The 13,785-nt window shown below is 37.7% G+C and overlaps 1 protein-coding gene across 3 annotated transcripts in view; it reads right to left on the bottom strand.

Moving 5' to 3' along the window:
• Positions 1 to 13,785, bottom strand: part of SUCO (SUN domain containing ossification factor) — a 41,075-nt gene that overhangs the window by 14,049 nt on the left and 13,241 nt on the right. For 2 of the 3 annotated variants that reach the window (XM_031595707.2, XM_031595709.2), the window contains exons 4-15: positions 12,516 to 12,661; positions 9,383 to 9,523; positions 9,055 to 9,202; positions 7,041 to 7,161; positions 6,698 to 6,822; positions 6,157 to 6,224; positions 5,378 to 5,485; positions 4,786 to 4,891; positions 2,585 to 2,605; positions 2,320 to 2,375; positions 1,230 to 1,321; positions 459 to 524 (exon numbers count right to left, since the gene is read on the bottom strand). In XM_031595707.2, coding sequence (XP_031451567.2) covers positions 459 to 524; positions 1,230 to 1,321; positions 2,320 to 2,375; positions 2,585 to 2,605; positions 4,786 to 4,891; positions 5,378 to 5,485; positions 6,157 to 6,224; positions 6,698 to 6,822; positions 7,041 to 7,161; positions 9,055 to 9,202; positions 9,383 to 9,523; positions 12,516 to 12,661 — 1,198 coding nt within the window. The remainder of the gene's footprint in view (positions 1 to 458; positions 525 to 1,229; positions 1,322 to 2,319; positions 2,376 to 2,584; positions 2,606 to 4,785; positions 4,892 to 5,377; positions 5,486 to 6,156; positions 6,225 to 6,697; positions 6,823 to 7,040; positions 7,162 to 9,054; positions 9,203 to 9,382; positions 9,524 to 12,515; positions 12,662 to 13,785) is intronic. The other variant, XM_031595708.2, reaches the window with a different exon arrangement.

The raw sequence follows: 13,785 nt of genomic DNA, 5'->3' as shown, positions 1-13,785 counted from the left end.
GATTTGCATAAGCTCTTCTCAGAGAGCATCCTCCATTCCTCTGTTCAGGCTCTGAAGTAAATCTTTACACTGCCTCCTAAAAGGCACCTTAATTATGCATGGATTTCCAAGTTTTGAATAATTAAGGTATGACTGCACGTTAGTACTGGTTGTTTACAGCCCCATGTAAAATTCAGAGTGTTTTAAGTGCTCAGTATCCTTATGCACAGAAAATAAGGTTTCTGAAAATAAAATCTAAAAAAAAAAAAAAAAGATGGACTTCTAGAAAACTTTAAGAATGATAACCCAACTTGTAATTGCTACAATTTACTCCTATGTCATTAAATAGAAATCACAGCAAATGGTTTCAGCAGAAAAATCACAGAGAAAGTCATAGCTGTTGCAGGTGGAAACAGTCATTCCACTGTGAAAAAGCTCATTTTATTTCAGCACAGCTTTATCTAGTAAGTCATACTTACTTGTAGCAGAACCAAGGAGATTTTTTGAAGATTTTTCTTCCCCTGTATTGTAATCCAATGGATAATCTATGTAAAAAAGAACACGTTACTATTAAATTAAATGTAATGAACAATGAAAATAAACCTCAAGATATAACATACCATTCAATGCTGTTAGTTTGACAGTGTAAAAATACAGCTACAGAAATACATAGAGATGCCATACTGAAATTACAAGCTCAATGCAATTAGAAATACAGGGAGATTCACAGTTCAACCCTCAGTTTCCCCTGCATTCAGAAATACACAGCCAACAGCTTATTGTGCTTACACAAGGTTTCCATCCTCCTCCTCACAAGGGCTGGACGACAAGGGGAAGATGTTTTTGTACATCTTTCACAAAGCCTGCCAGCCAATGTAAACCCTCCCCAATTGTTTGGGGCACCAATGGACCCAACCACCCCAGAAAAAGGCTACAGTCACTATGAATCAAGTTCTTTGTGTGAGCTACTTTGATTATCACAGTTATTTTTTGCAGCTGATAGTATATGAAGATATTGTTGCCTAGCCTGCCAGAAGAAATTGAGGCTTATTACCAGTTTGAAAGCAATCCTCCAAAATAGTTACAACAGTTTAAAACTTAAAGTGATGTTTGGGTAAGCCCAGAAATACTTAAATGATGTCAAACAAGACTGAAAGCAAATTTAACTGTCAAATCCTTTAAGTCAGATTTGCATAAGGCATGCTTGAATGGCTTAAGAAAAAAAGAAAAAAAAAAAGTTATTTGCCTACCATAATCTTCATCAAAGAGTTCCTGTCGTTCAGACTGATACTGAGAATCAGCTATTTCTTCATACTCCTCAACCATGCTAGTACCAAATACCCTATGAGCAGTTTTAGAAATAAAAACAAGCATTAGTCTATTAGCCATTACTTGACATGGTGGATAGACAATTCATAAACAACATTAACGTCACATAACGTGCAACAAACACATCAGATAAGCAATAGCTGCCTTCATTTAGAAACATATATTTATCAGATTTCTATCCAGTTTGTTGCACATTTCAACACTATACAAAAACAAAAAAGTTTCTAACTCCAGTAATTCCAAGGAGATTTAGAATTAACTTGAACTTCTATCTAGATGTAAGAGCTTGCAGGGAGTTCAAGACAAGAACATCTCTTCAGCCTCACCTTCAACAAAGTTTAAGAACATCCTCCTAATTACTTGATTTTTTGTGCTCTATTCTTTACCTACTCTGCTGAAATCAACTTAAATAAACCCAATTTAAAAAAAGCACTATTACTTGATGAAAATATTTTGTTTATGATGCCAGTTTCTCAGGTTCAAATTCAGACACAGCTTTAACAGAAGAACTAAAAGCAGTTTTCAGGAACAGCACAGATGTGATTACTCTGTGAGCTATAAATAGAGCTGTTCTGATTTGGGTGCTTCAGGTATGACTGACTACAGTCAGCAGCGCACACCTGGGGTGCCATGCAACACAGCAGCTTCTCAGCAGCACTCACCATGCCTGCTCTTTTTAGTGTGTCACTTGTGCTCTGCTTAGTCAGCATTGAAACGCTCACACCCTGCTCCAAGGCTGCTTGTGCTCCTATTCCCCACCCTCCCCACCCCACTCCCTGCAAATATTCCTCGTGCAGTGGGGATACTGAATGAAAAGATTCAAGGCTTCTTTAAACACATGTGAAGCAGCACATTATGTAGCAGGCCAACTTAGGCAATTCCTTTAATTTGCAGTATTTCTGGCCAGCTAAAGTATACTGAAAACCAGAATTTGTTTCTCAGCTTTATTAGAGTGCACTAATTCTCACTGCAAAGAGGTAGAAAGTAAAAGCAAAACACTTAAGATATTACCTTATAAGACTTAAGGGACAAAAATGTTCTGATCCAAAGTGTGATATCAGCTCCACCTAAAGAATGAAAGGTACTTCAAATAAAAGACCAAAGACCCACGGAGTTAAGAGTCCATTTAAGGTAGTTTTGTTTAAGGGGATTTGTAGATTGCCCAAAACAGAAAAGGCTGAAAGCTTTATTCTTGCCATGCATTAATGTGCTGAGCCGCAGCAGAGAACACCCCAAGCCCTATGCATTCAGCATTCCAAAAGAAGAGGTTGCTAACCTTTATGTACTTGATGAACATCTGAAGCAAGAGAAAGGAAAAGAAAAAAAAAAAAGGATGTCAGTACAAAGGCTGAACACATGCCATAGGCAACTACAGAGCTTTACTGTTTTTAATTCAGTTCAATAATGCCTAAGTAATGAAGGATGAAGTTGCAACACTACTACTTTGTCTGTCTTAGGTAGCAAGATTTAGTCTTCATACCTTGCAGATAGGAGGTAACATGCAACACAAACATTTTATTAATGAAAGATGTCAAGTTATTCCATTTTTCTGATGCCAGACAGAGCAGTGAAGTGAGTTAAGTTCACTATGTAGCTTTTTCCCTTACAGAGCACAGATTGCAGAAAGTGACTCAAAAGAAAAAACATCATAGCATGCATTCTACACTCTGCTACTGCTTCAGATTCAATAATTTATGGAAACTAGTGGAAGATGATGCATAGAACACCTTATTTCAAAGCTCCATTCAATTTATTCCTAGGGAGAACTTGGCTACACACTGGTATTTAGTCTCAATTCAGTTTAGGTGTACAATGCATTTATTAAGACACTACGTAGATGCTCCCAATGAAGAACTGTACTAATTTACATGTGAAATCAAGATAACAGTTCCATGAAAGCACTCCTACAAAAAAAATTCGTACTTGCATTAAGCCAATTCAAAAAATAAAATAAAAATCAAACATTCTGATAATTTCTGTACTCCTCTCTTGTAGATTAAGCACACCTAAAACTCACTTCTATTTCATGCTATGAAATATAAAATCACAATAACAATCCTTTCTAAGCTTTGCCATGCTATGTGAATCAAGGCAAAACACTGTACCCTCCAGGGGATTAAGTGCTGAAGCATCCACTGCTAACTCTGGAGCTTCAGTGACAAGGAAGGTTCTAGCTACCTTAAGGCATTAATTCAGCCAAAAAACAGAATTAAAAATACATGAAATCTTTATCTGACTCATGCAGAATTTCTGCATACAGAAGTCCAACAGATAACTATAATCCCCAGCTACCTCTTGAAGAGAGCACAAATCTTAAATCAGTAGCACAATTCAATTTTTATTTCCTCCAAGCACTATAATTAAAGGGTGGATGTGAGGCCCTCAGTAGAAAGGGCCCTCAGTCTGTATTCTGTTTTAATTATGGCCCCATTACATCCCAGTGTTTTCACTAAAGCTTTTAATCCTACCCAAGTACCACATTACTCATGGAATTTTATTCTGGTTGAATCTTCTGAATAAAAACAGCTTGCTGCAAACTAGTTTGATAGGGCAGAGATCATGGAAAGATTTCTGTATTGCATTTACCAATTGGTCAAACCTAACTTCAGCAGCTACTTTCTGCTTCAGTTCTCCTAACTGCCCCAAGTAACACAGGAAGGGAACAGGTCCTATTACTTTACCAGACTACAATCTCACCTTTGAGATTCAGCTGTATGCTGCACCAATGCTTACTTCAGCAAGTACCAGACTACATCTTGTATCTGTATCATTATGGGCTTTACACAATGAAGATGTTCTAAGTGAAGCAGTATTTGGTATGAAATTTTACTTTTGAGTTCACATACAAGGTCAGATAAAAACAATCAAGCTTCTGTTACAGTAATGTGAAGAAAATCTAAATTTATGATTTATTTAGCTTGAGTAGCAGCAAGCCTAAACAATTCACATGAGTAGTAGTTACAAGTGCCTGACTGCAAAGCTGCTCTATGTGTCTACTGATGAGAAGCAGAATTTAATTGTTTACTCTTTCAGATTCCTTAAAACTGTACAGCATACCACAGCACAAAAGAACCAGGAGATACACACGTTCTAATCTGTGCTCCAAGGGGCATACACACATATACATGCAGGTACAGCCAGAAAACAAAATGGATTGATTATATATTTAGAATATGTTTTGCTAGGTCAAGTAAAACAGAACACTGCCTGGATTTTTCTTAATTCATATGTCAATTACAAGTTCTTTGACACAAAGAAACAGGTACCTTCCAACACACTCAGATACTATTTGAGGAAGACAACACACTTGCGACTGTGCAATAAGGGTTTAAAATGTGGCCCTTAGGGACATTAACAAAACCAGTGCAGATAATGGTAAAATGTGCTTTGATAACACGTCTCTGGATGCTGGCACAAAAGGTAAGATCAACACGTGATTTCCTGAGAAGCATAAATGCTTTGGCAGCGTTAAGTTACCTTAACATATTTGGCATACATCTGTTCATCCAGAGGAAAGCTTTGGACATTCCTCTCATCTCTGGCATGGAAAGTACCCAGTTTAATCCACTTGTTTGTTGGATACCTGGAAAAAAAACAGTATAGTCAGATAAAGAAATGCAAAACTCCAGGACACACTGTTTACAGACTTAAGCTTTCCAAAACATTTTTTTTTTTGCACAAGAAATAAAGTCCTTTTGAAGTTTCATGGGAGCTGTGTTGTGCTTTCTGATGCAGAGAAGCATTGCAAGATAAGGTGCTTGGTCACCACAGAAAAGTCAAAATTACCTCTTCACATACTTCATTCAGTGTTTAAACCCTTTAAGGATGAAACCCTACTGAAATTCAGCCAGTAAAGTTTTGAGGACAGAAACCAGACAGAAAAGGAAAAAAAAAACACACAGAAAGCCTGGGGGTGTGGAAGGCAGGGGAAGTCAGTAAATGATCATATACACAAAATAAAAATCAAGTCATTTCACAGCACATTTCTATTTGCAAAATTAAAGACACAGACAAAAGCCACCTGTTCAATAATTATTTAATTCTTCATTCAGCATAGCTGTTAACATACCTGTCGCTAATGGACACCAGAAAGTCTTTAGGAGTAGAAGAGAATAACTCATGATTTGCAATGTCAAGCTGTTTCACTTGGACTGGTTCACAAAGCTCAATAACAAACCTTGAAGACAAAAAGGAAACATTAATAAAAGCACTTCACCTGTCCAATTGCACTCCTCAGCCCTTTACTTTGTTGCTGGATCCTTCCCTGGCTATAGAGGAACACTACAAAAACGCTACAGAATAAGGAGGTGTCATTTCTTGCTCCCTTCAACAATCACTAATGACGCTCCAGTGAAATTTACATGTGTGTCTAACTTAGTAACTCCAGATTGCACCTGCAGCTAGAAGAGCTTCATCCACTTTGTGTTCGAAGACAATAAATCGCAGAACTGAATACTACAGATAGAAACCATTATGTAAGTCGCACCTGACAGACTAGTTATTTACACATGGTAAATTTCAACAAAGTCCTACAAATATTGGAAAGCTGGGGAAAGAAACCAAGAGCTTTACTTGAACACAGCTCTTCTTCTGAAAGATGTTAATTACCTCAAAGCTACACATGCTGAAGTGAATAAAGTTATTTCCTTAATCATACTACTCAACAGCAGAGACAGTTCTATGGGGGACACACTTAAGTGTCCTCTGCTAAATCAATTAAATCTCCTTACACGTTCTTCAAAGGCAGACACACACCAAGATCCAGTCAGTTCCACAGTACACACACACTCCCAACATGATGAGAAACTAGAATTATTCTTTGCATACAAGCAAACTTCGGCAACCTACCAGATTTTTGTGCTGCATGGATTTAACATGTAAAGGTCCATGTTTTCCATCAAAATAGCTGAAGTGCTCTGTATAGAGAAGAGGACAATCAGTATTTCAAGTAGACGATGACAACACCAAGGGTTTTTCCTCCTCTCCCCGGCAATGAATTTAATTTTATCCTATAGACTAATACTAGCTTTCATAACATTCAAAGCATGATAATATACAGGAGACAGCATACCACACTAGTTTTGTGCAATCACAGCTTATTTACTATGGTGAGCTAACACAGCCTCATTCAATTTCTATACTGAGCAGACTCTGCTCCCTCTTCCAAGTATTTCCAAAGAAACTCTTCTCTATAGTAATCCCTTTTGTTTAAGGCATATAGATCATATTTTACTGTGATCTTTGGGTTTATAAGAATAGACCATAAACTCAAAAAATAAAAGATTACTTCAGAAACCAGTGTTCAGTTTTATATAACTGTTTTCCATTACTACTTACATGAGAGTAAGCAAACTGAAGTGATGCACAATAACAACTGGTGAATGCTTACCTTTGCCTCTGGGTTGGCTGCCAGAATTTTGGCACCACACTCCACAGAAGCATAGTTATTTCTATTTTTCTGGACCTTTTTCGTGGAATGCTGTCCGCCAGCAGCAGAAGGGTGCATTGACTGACCTAGGAGCAAGAAAATGTCAGCACTATAAGGCTCACACAATAACTGTTTTCCCTTTCAGGAAACTGCTGCTTAAGGCTATTAAATAATGAATGCTACCACTCATATCATTTTAGTAGGAAAGAAAACTTCTTGGGTGCATTCTGAATTCAGACAGTTTCAGTACTCAAATTTAAGATAAAAGTAGTCTGCGTTTAAAGAAAACAAATCCTGAACTTACTCTTTTCTTTCTCTACCTCCATGACTTTCTTCTTCCACTCATCAAATGTTGGAATGTCTCCAGGGTCCTTTGGAGTTATGACAGATGTAGGGTCAATTTCTCCTGTTTTCTTATAGTCTTTCTGGAAGGGGAGGGGGAAAAAACATGCCACAGATTGTAAATACTTTTCCAATACAAACACTGAAACAAAAGCAAACTTTATAATATATATTAAGTCAAAAGCAAATCCATCATCCGAACTCATGTTGAAAACTTAGTGCCAAGGTATGCTCACGAGCCAAATAAACATGCAATGGTTTCCTCCCAGAATTATAGACTTGGATTGAGATGGTGATTTTTGTGGCTGAACTAATACATTTCAAGTACAACGTAAGCATTCTGTCTAATAAAACATCTGCTATGTCTTCAAGATTTTTTGCTTTTCTCCCTAAGGAAAAAATGTTCCCCTGTAATAGAAAACTTCAAACAGAAATGCTGATCATGACAGAATTCCAGAGGTTCTCTGGAGTTTCTGAATACCACAAAAAATTAACAGAAGAATTAGGTGTTAGCTGAAAACATGTTATTTAATATCGAGTCCAAAACAATGTGTTTTTTGTCAAAGTAAGTGACCCTTTTAAGTTAAGATAGGCTATACCTATCATTTGAAGCCTCGACCTCTCCTTCATACAGACACACTCCTAGCACATCATCATATGTGCCAAGGCCTTTTGCTAGACATTTCAAGCACTGAAGCTCTGTAAAATATTGGCTACAGAAGAACAGGAGGACAGCTCTGAAGGTTGACATTTTCTCCGCACTTAAAGCAAGAACTGTGTCACAAAGTCCTACAGCTGAAAGCCCTCAAAAAAGAGGCAAAACACCTACTTAGATAACATGTAACAGGACGGAATTCTTCACGACTCACAGTGCAACAGAACTTCAGATCTGGCATATCCAGATATGTGTACACGTAATTTAAAGTGAGAGGACCAAAACCCTGTCATCTTCATTTCAGAAATATGTGATCTTCCTTGCACTATATGGAAATTAGCAGTCAGTCAAAAAAAACCAAACCAACTGAATAAATAATGCTTTTGCATAACTATGCCATCGGGCCAAACTGACAATTATTTACATCACAGCCATTAAAATATAATGCTAATGAACTTATTTTAGAAGTTTGCACTAATTTTCTGGCAGGAAGTTTTCCAGAAGACTCTTGCTGTCTGCACATAATTACTTAAAGGCACACCACGCCCTGCTCAATAACTTTGGGAAAAAATTCTCAGAAAGACTGCACATTAAAAAAGAATATTCAAGTTAGCAGTGACAATCTGAACGCAATCTTAAAATAAGAAAATACAGCACCACTGTGGCCATGGACATTCTTTACCTATATAAAGCCAGTAAGCTTTAGAAAGTGCCTTGCAGTAAGAAGATAAAAGCACAAAGTCCTGTTTAGCCAAGTATCCCAATTCTAACAGGTGCCAAATAAGATACTCAGGAAATAATAAAAACACATCAAATGTTTTATTTGTCCTCCAAGTGCCATCTTTGCCCCTAGCTATCTGCTTGCTACTCAGGAACTTCCTGACTCAGTCCTCAATTAAAAGCCAACAGTGACTTCTACAGGCTTACATGGTCTGAACCACAATTCCTCCTCCTATTCTTTTTTCTCCGTTAACATATGTACAGAAAGTCAGCATCCTGCAGAAAGTCCTGACTTATCTATCCATTACAGGAAGAACAGTTCTTCTGGATTTTGCTCTGGACAGCTTTGTTTGATTTCAATTCCTCAATCTTGTATATGAAAAGACTCAGCTCAGAAAAAATAAAGCTGTGACAAACTACCAACCTTGCTGCTCTGTTCTTCCACTAGATGTGCATGCAGACAGTGCTCACAATGTAAGAGCTGTGAATTTATATGGTGGCAATCAGAAAAGTGATGGAGCTTACTTATCTTTAACACTGATAACCAAAGAGGTCATTATGCTCATGTATGTGCTGAGTGGATGATATCAGTACTGCTTACCTCCCTTTTTAAGTTCTCAGAGGCATTCAGAGCAGATTTTTGATCTGCCCCCTTTTCAGCTGCTTCAACTTTTGACTCAAACTCAGATTTTGTCTTCTTTCCCTTGCCATGTGAAGATGATATGTTCTCTATATGTTGGCCTGCAAGGCTGAAATTTTGAGAGCATTAGGACATATAAAACAATCACACTTTCACTCATATCCAATATTAAACACACACACACGCAAATGGAGATAAGCAAGCACATGCAAATCTTTGTTGCAAGGCCAGGACAGAAGAAACAGTTACCATTAAATTATTCAGACTCACAACCTACTTCAATACTCACCTCTCTTGCGGACTGACAAAAGAGGAAGGCTCACTCTGAGGGTCAGCCTCAAGTGTCCCACCAATATCACAGTCAGGTTCTGACTGCTCAGCTTCAATAGAGCTGACTACAGGGATATCAGCACGGGTATTTTCTATTGCACTGAAGGGAAAAAAATAACATGCTTTTTACCCTTCTGGATAATACAAGTAATCCTGCTAATGAACTACATAAACTAAAGTTAAAAGAAAAAAAAAGAGAAAAAAAAGAAAACCAACAGTTTGAGAAATAATTAAGAAAACAGAAGGGGAATGAAGCATATTTGCGGGACAGCTGTGCAAGAACAGAATTCCTTCACCCATTGGTCCCAGCAAAAGAACCAGAAGCTAGCTTCTCCTCTTCCAGAATTAATTCTCATTTAACGTATTATGAACACTGCAACGGATAATTTTCCCCATCATCGCTACCAACTAAGAGCTTCATGCCTACCTGGCTGCTAGCAACCTTCTTCTTTCAAGAAAGAGAATCTTAATATGAAACTGAGTCCCATCACTAATAACATTACTACATCAGCAGCCAGCTATGAGCTTGGCTAAACCTATGCAAAGAATGGTGTGGCACAACAGTATGTAGCACAGTCAGCAAGGCTTTTTTTCCCCATTAGCTTTCTTCTTTCTCACTAGTGCAATAAAAATGAGATAATCCTGTTAACTGTATGAACAGTCTGAATTCACTAATCTGCCCGTTACTCTAATTCTTATTTCCCACTAAGAATAAACATACTGTATCAGACAGGTATTAAGGCAAAAATGAAAAGAAAGCCTCCCTGCATGCTCTTTAGGAACGATGGGGTGAGGGGGGAAGAGGAAGATGGACATTTGGTAACTTTCAGTTGAGAACTTCTGTGACTTTACTTCTTTCTCCAGTGCAGGAATGAGTTTGATGCTGATGTAGGAGATTATAAACCAGATCTAACCAAAAGCCTTTATTCTGCCTCCTACATTTCAGCCAAAGCACAGGGAATTGCAAAAACACAAACATGTCAGCAGTTTGAAAGGCAATCTTTTTGGTTTTGCAGACATCCAAGATACACAGATGAGCTCCATGTGTAACACTAGTAACTAACCACTGTTCTCAACAGTAAAAGGCTCCACATATTCTTGATCTTTGTGGATAGACAACAGTACCAACTGAATAAAATACAAAACAAGTATGAACTTATATACATATATACACACACATATATTAGGGTGTACTCGACCAGTCTCAAGTAATTTTGGCAGAAGGCAAATAACATGAGCTAACAGCTGCAGCATCCCCTCCGCTTCAGGCACTTTCAATTGTTAGCATCCTCACCATGACTCCTGAAGTGTATTACCAAGCTCACTATGCACTGCAGCTGCTGTCCCTTACAGCCACAAGAGGAGCTCAGACTATTTTTCAATAATCTTCCCGCAAATTAGGCATGCATAGATAAGCTACAGTCCCCATGCTGTCCTAAAAAAGGATTTATTGTGAAGTAGTTTGGAGTAAAATCAGCTGAATTATTCTGCAGCTAAAAGTCCTGCTGCAGTATCATACAACACCTATGGGAGTGTCTCACAAAGCCATGTTTTGTGACACTTGATAGTAACCAGCACCTAAAACAAGACAACTGATGCCTAATGATGAAACTGAACCTTTTAAAAAGTCTTGTTTAACAACGAAGTCAGACTACACCCTCTTTCGATACTGAGTTAGGCTGCATGAAAAAAGACTCTCTATTACTATTTAAAGCCAAATTGAAATTTGAAAGCAACAAAAAAAAAACCCCACCTATAAATATATCTGTACCCTATACTCATCCTGCCCCTTCTTCCTCTTACTGGTCCTAGAACCAGAGCTCTACTCCCCAGCATGAACTCATAAATCAGGTGCTTCAAAACAAGTTTCAATACCCATTTGCTTGCTAATTTGAGTCTTCACAGTTTACTAGTACTCCACAAGTTTATTTTCAACAATTACAAGATACCAAGCTAATGTTTGTGTTTTTTTAAATACAGATCCTGAATCTCTTTTAAGACCTGACAAGCACATGGCCTGCATCTAGTTACACCAGAAGTCAGTACAGCAGTCAACAAAAGCTATAAAAAGAAACACAGGAATTACATTCCAGTTTTGGTGTACGGAAACTGTATGTTTTGGGAGCTTGATTTTCCAAGACTCGCAATGAAAGACTTCTACAAAGGACCACAAGTCAGCATTAGCACCAGCAACTAATTACGAACAGCCAGCAGACAAGCTTGTCAGACCTTCCTATGGTAAAAAGACTGAATTTAGTAAACCAACAAAACCTTAACACAAAAAAGAGAACAAGAAAAGTCTACTTCATTTTCAGTGGGATAATTTTTATCTGTTAAAATACTACATCTTTATCAGCAGATAAACAGAGGCATACATTCCCTTTAGCACATGTTTAAGAAGACCAGGAGAATTTTGTGAAAGCACCCAGAAGTACATGTGGATTTCTAAACTACCATTCACGTTAGATTGCACAGCATGCCACAAAAGGACAGAAACAAAAGTAAGGAAATGAAGTCCTAAAGGAGCCTAATACTGTCTGCAGCAGAAGCAGCTCTGAACTGCCCTACTAAATACCAGTACAAACCTTGGTTGTTTTTAAACTAAAATTTGTTATCTTACTGTAGGTCCTTTAATACCTGAACTTATTTAAGACTGTTCTATCTCAAGTCTTATAGAGCAAAATCCTCCAAAGCTAATCCTTAACTGAATGCAGAGGCCATCACTCAAGCAGCTGGGACACTTGAAAACCTGCAAGGGGCACAAATCCCAACGATGAAGGCCTGGAGGCTTTTATAGTACAGACTCTGTAGTACGAGATGCTTTCCTCTCTGAAAGCAGCAGCTTAGAACTGATAATGGCAACAGTATTACTCTTAAGCAAATACGCAAATCTTGTTCCACAGACCAAGTAAGTGATGGCATATTCCATTAGCATGACACCATAAACTAAGGCACTGCAAACAAACAGCATGCAACAGTCTAGGGAAGAACAGTTCCTTATTTCTACTAAATCTAAACAGGAATCCTTTTAAGCAGCCTCAGAACAAGTAGCATTCTGTCCAAGATTAAACCAATAAAATAAAAAAGCTTACTCAGGCTGTGAGACTGTAGATATCTCTGAGGTAGGTGAACTGGAATTATTTTCAGTGCTTGGAACTATGCTAGATGAAGCTTCATTTACATGTACTGAAGGTGGAGTCTGAGCTTCAGGCTGGCTCATTTCACTCACTTCAGCAGCCTGTGAAAGCAATGCAGAGGAACTAAGTTTTTCTAAACTTGCACAGAGAAAACATTCATACAAGAACATGTAGTATGAAAAATTAACAGTTCTGCAGTTAAAATTTCTGTCAACAATCAACCTGAAAACCAGACAGCAAGACAGTTCAGAAACAAGTTCTTTTTTCATAAACCTAGCTGGTGTTCTGTGCTATTTCAGGGCAGTTAAAACATTCTTTCATAGTCTACAAGAATAAAAGCATAAAAATATTAATTGGAAAAGCATGTGCAACAAGAAAAAAGCCTGAATATTTCAGCAACTGGAGCAAGCAGTTCTATTTGCATGCTCCAATATGGTATAATCTAAATAAACTGTTTTCATCCTCAGCTGAACTGTGGGAAGGCTTTCCATTTAAATACACTAACGGACGTCAGAAATGCATTTACAAGTCTATTCTGTGTTGTAACTGATGCAAAGGGAATCGTTTATCACTTCTGAGAGCCTAGTAATCTTGAGTTGTACTTCCACTGGTTCTTCAGTTTGTATAAGCACTTGCACTAGTTAGACTACTGAAATACACGCTTCTGAATCTAGAAGAGTACACAGCCTCTTCAAACAAGAGCCTCTTGTCAATACCAGGATAGCTCCGAGTCAGCTAAATAGACACGAAGAGCCTTCTAGAGAAGGTTTAAACAACTCAATTACACATTTAAGCATGCAATGCATATTCAATATGTTCTACTTATGTTATCTTGTAACCTACAGAACAGAAACGTATATCCAATAAAAGATGGATAACAGCAGGCTTTGTAATATTAACACCTGAGTTCTGACTTATTATTAACAATCGTGCATACAGTTGAAACAACCTCTTGGAAACTGATCCTGTTTTAAACAAAGGAAATAAAACTGATAAAATCCAAGGAAGATCAAAGATTTAGTCAGGACATACAATGTTAAATTACAATTACTTATGCACGTGGGAAATGCAACATTTGTTGGTTCACAGGTTTTATCCCACAACAGAAACATGAGACTGGCAGTAACCTTTCAAGTAAGTGAAAGGAGAGACGTTTTCCAAGGACTTTAGACAACCCAAAGGAAAGAAAGAAATGCAAGCAGCATTTGAAGACTGTATGGAAATA

This window comes from Phasianus colchicus, chromosome 9 (genome assembly GCF_987193195.1).
Source record: "Phasianus colchicus chromosome 9, bPhaCol1.hap1.1, whole genome shotgun sequence".
Classification (NCBI taxonomy): Eukaryota; Metazoa; Chordata; class Aves; order Galliformes; family Phasianidae; genus Phasianus; species Phasianus colchicus.
This window is presented reverse-complemented; position numbering and strand designations above follow the sequence as displayed.